This window comes from Solanum pennellii, chromosome 1 (assembly GCF_001406875.1).
Source record: "Solanum pennellii chromosome 1, SPENNV200".
Lineage (NCBI taxonomy): Eukaryota > Viridiplantae > Streptophyta > Magnoliopsida > Solanales > Solanaceae > Solanum > Solanum pennellii.
Window position 1 is genome coordinate 33,956,927 of NC_028637.1, and position 2,188 is coordinate 33,959,114.

A 2,188-nucleotide genomic window follows, 5' to 3' on the forward strand; every position below is an offset into this window, starting at 1 on the left:
TTGAAGAAAGACCATTTAAAATAAATAAACCAATTTAAAATAAGTTTAGAATAAATCTGAAAATAAATAACAATTTTATTATTAAGTTAAATAATACAGTGTCCAAAAAATTAAGTTAAGTCATATTAAAGTCAATAAAGCGACCGTGCTAGAACCACGGGATTCGAGGGGTGCCTAACACCTTCCCCTCGGTCAACAGAATTCCTTACCCGAATTTCTAGTTCGCAGACCAATAAAATAGAGTCAAATTTCCTTTTGATTAGGGATTTAAATAAGGTGACTTGGAACACCAAAACTCAATTTCAAGTGGCGACTCTGAATAATAATTATCTCTTTTCAAAATGTCACTTTAATTGGAAAAACTCTTTTTCTTTCGAAACAAAATAAAAAATCAAAAATATATTGAGTGAGAAAAAAAAAGGGGCGTGACATGACTTAATAAGTCAAATTTAAAACTGACACTTTTTGACCAATTTATAATATTTTGTCTTCTTTCAGGCATATCCTGATATGACTGATTTTGTGAGGTCAGGACTACATAAATGGGCTGGAGATGCAAATCTTTTTGAGAAAGATGGACCTTATATTGAGTTGATTACATCTCCAAATAATCCTGATGGAATTATTAGAGAGCCTGTAGTTAATGGAGAACAAGGAAAATTAATATACGATTTAGCTTATTATTGGCCACAGTATACTTCTATTACTTCACCTGCTAATCATGATGTTATGCTATTTACTATTTCCAAATGCACTGGTCATGCTGGTTCGAGAATTGGGTATGTTTTTCAAACATAAAATTTGAAGTGAGATCACTATCACAAAATTAGAAAATACTTCGGTTATCAATTATTATAATTTTATTTTCATGTAGTTGGGCACTTGTTAAAGACAAAGAGGTGGCAGGGAAGATGACAAAGTTCATGGAGATTAGTACAATTGGTGTATCAAAAGAAGCTCAACTTAGAGCTGGTAAAATTCTTGAAGTGGTCTCTGATAGTTGTTTGGATTTTACATTGGAAAATTTCTTTGAATATAGTCGGTCTCTTATGACTGACAGATGGCAGAGGTTAAGACAAGTTGTTACGGACAATGACATTTTTTTCATCCAAAACTACCCTCGTCAATATTGCCTCTTCACAAAAGACGTGTGTGAATCACACCCTGGTAATCACCAAAATATTGCAACGTATCATTTCCATTTTTGTTTATTTAAAAAATATTGTTATTTCATATACTTGAATTTTCTTTGCTTTTAAAACTATATCATCAATATGTATTTGAAAAAAATTTCTTTTCTGTTGAGTTTTAAAATTCATATTGTTTAATTTGAAACAGCTTTTGCATGGCTAATTTGCAAAGGAGGTGAAGAGGAGGACTGTGAAAAGCTTCTTAAAGAACACAAGATTCAAACAAGGAGTGGAAGAAGATTTGGAACTGACTCAAGAAAGGTTAGGATAAGTATGCTGAGTAGAGATGAAGACTTCAACATTTTTCTGAAGAGGCTTATGACTATTAAGGGATGTATAAATAAAAAATAAGACATTTATGCATGAAACATTACTTAGAGATATTATATTTTCAGTTTCTTTTTGCAGCAATGAAGCCTTGATTCTGGATGTGTTGAAGAGTGGAATAATTTTCCTTATTGATAAAATACCTTCATTGATTAATGCAAAATTTGGCCATAAATATATTTGGGAAAAATTTGGCAAATAATGTTTGTCCATACAATTTGCCATTATTTGGCAAATATTTTTGGCAAATATCCCAAATTTCCAAATACTAGTTTTTTCTAGTATTTGGGCCAAATCTCATTATTTGGGATATTTTGAAAATTAAAATTTTACCCCAATCTTTTATCTTTTACAAAAACACCCTCTCTAGTTTTTGCTTGTGTTGTATTACATCATTTTTTACGTGAACACCAAAATAGTGATGAAATATTTAGTGAATATTAAATAATGATATGATTGTTGATGAAAATTATTAAAAATTGGCTTTAGGTAACAAAGTCATGTACTTTGTCTGCTTCACGATACATGGAATAATTCTTGTTGCACTCACTCCAAATTACCACATCGTTTTAGTGTCATGGACATTATTTGTTATTGTTGTAACGAACATTCAATTGACTTGTAATACAAACTTTTAGTTAGTTTTGATAGTTTTTAAAACTTGTGGGTAT

At 30.5% G+C, this 2,188-nt stretch overlaps 1 protein-coding gene across 1 annotated transcript in view; it reads left to right on the top strand.

The window, feature by feature from the left end:
* LOC107019794 (L-tryptophan--pyruvate aminotransferase 1-like) overlaps window positions 1-1,541 on the top strand; it is a 12,639-nt gene extending 11,098 nt beyond the window's left edge. Inside the window, exons 3-5 of the mRNA XM_027913323.1 lie at window positions 499-779; window positions 875-1,167; window positions 1,339-1,541. Of these exons, the coding sequence (XP_027769124.1) occupies window positions 499-779; window positions 875-1,167; window positions 1,339-1,541 (777 nt within the window). The remainder of the gene's footprint in view (window positions 1-498; window positions 780-874; window positions 1,168-1,338) is intronic.
* The last annotated feature ends 647 nt before the right edge of the window (window positions 1,542-2,188 follow it).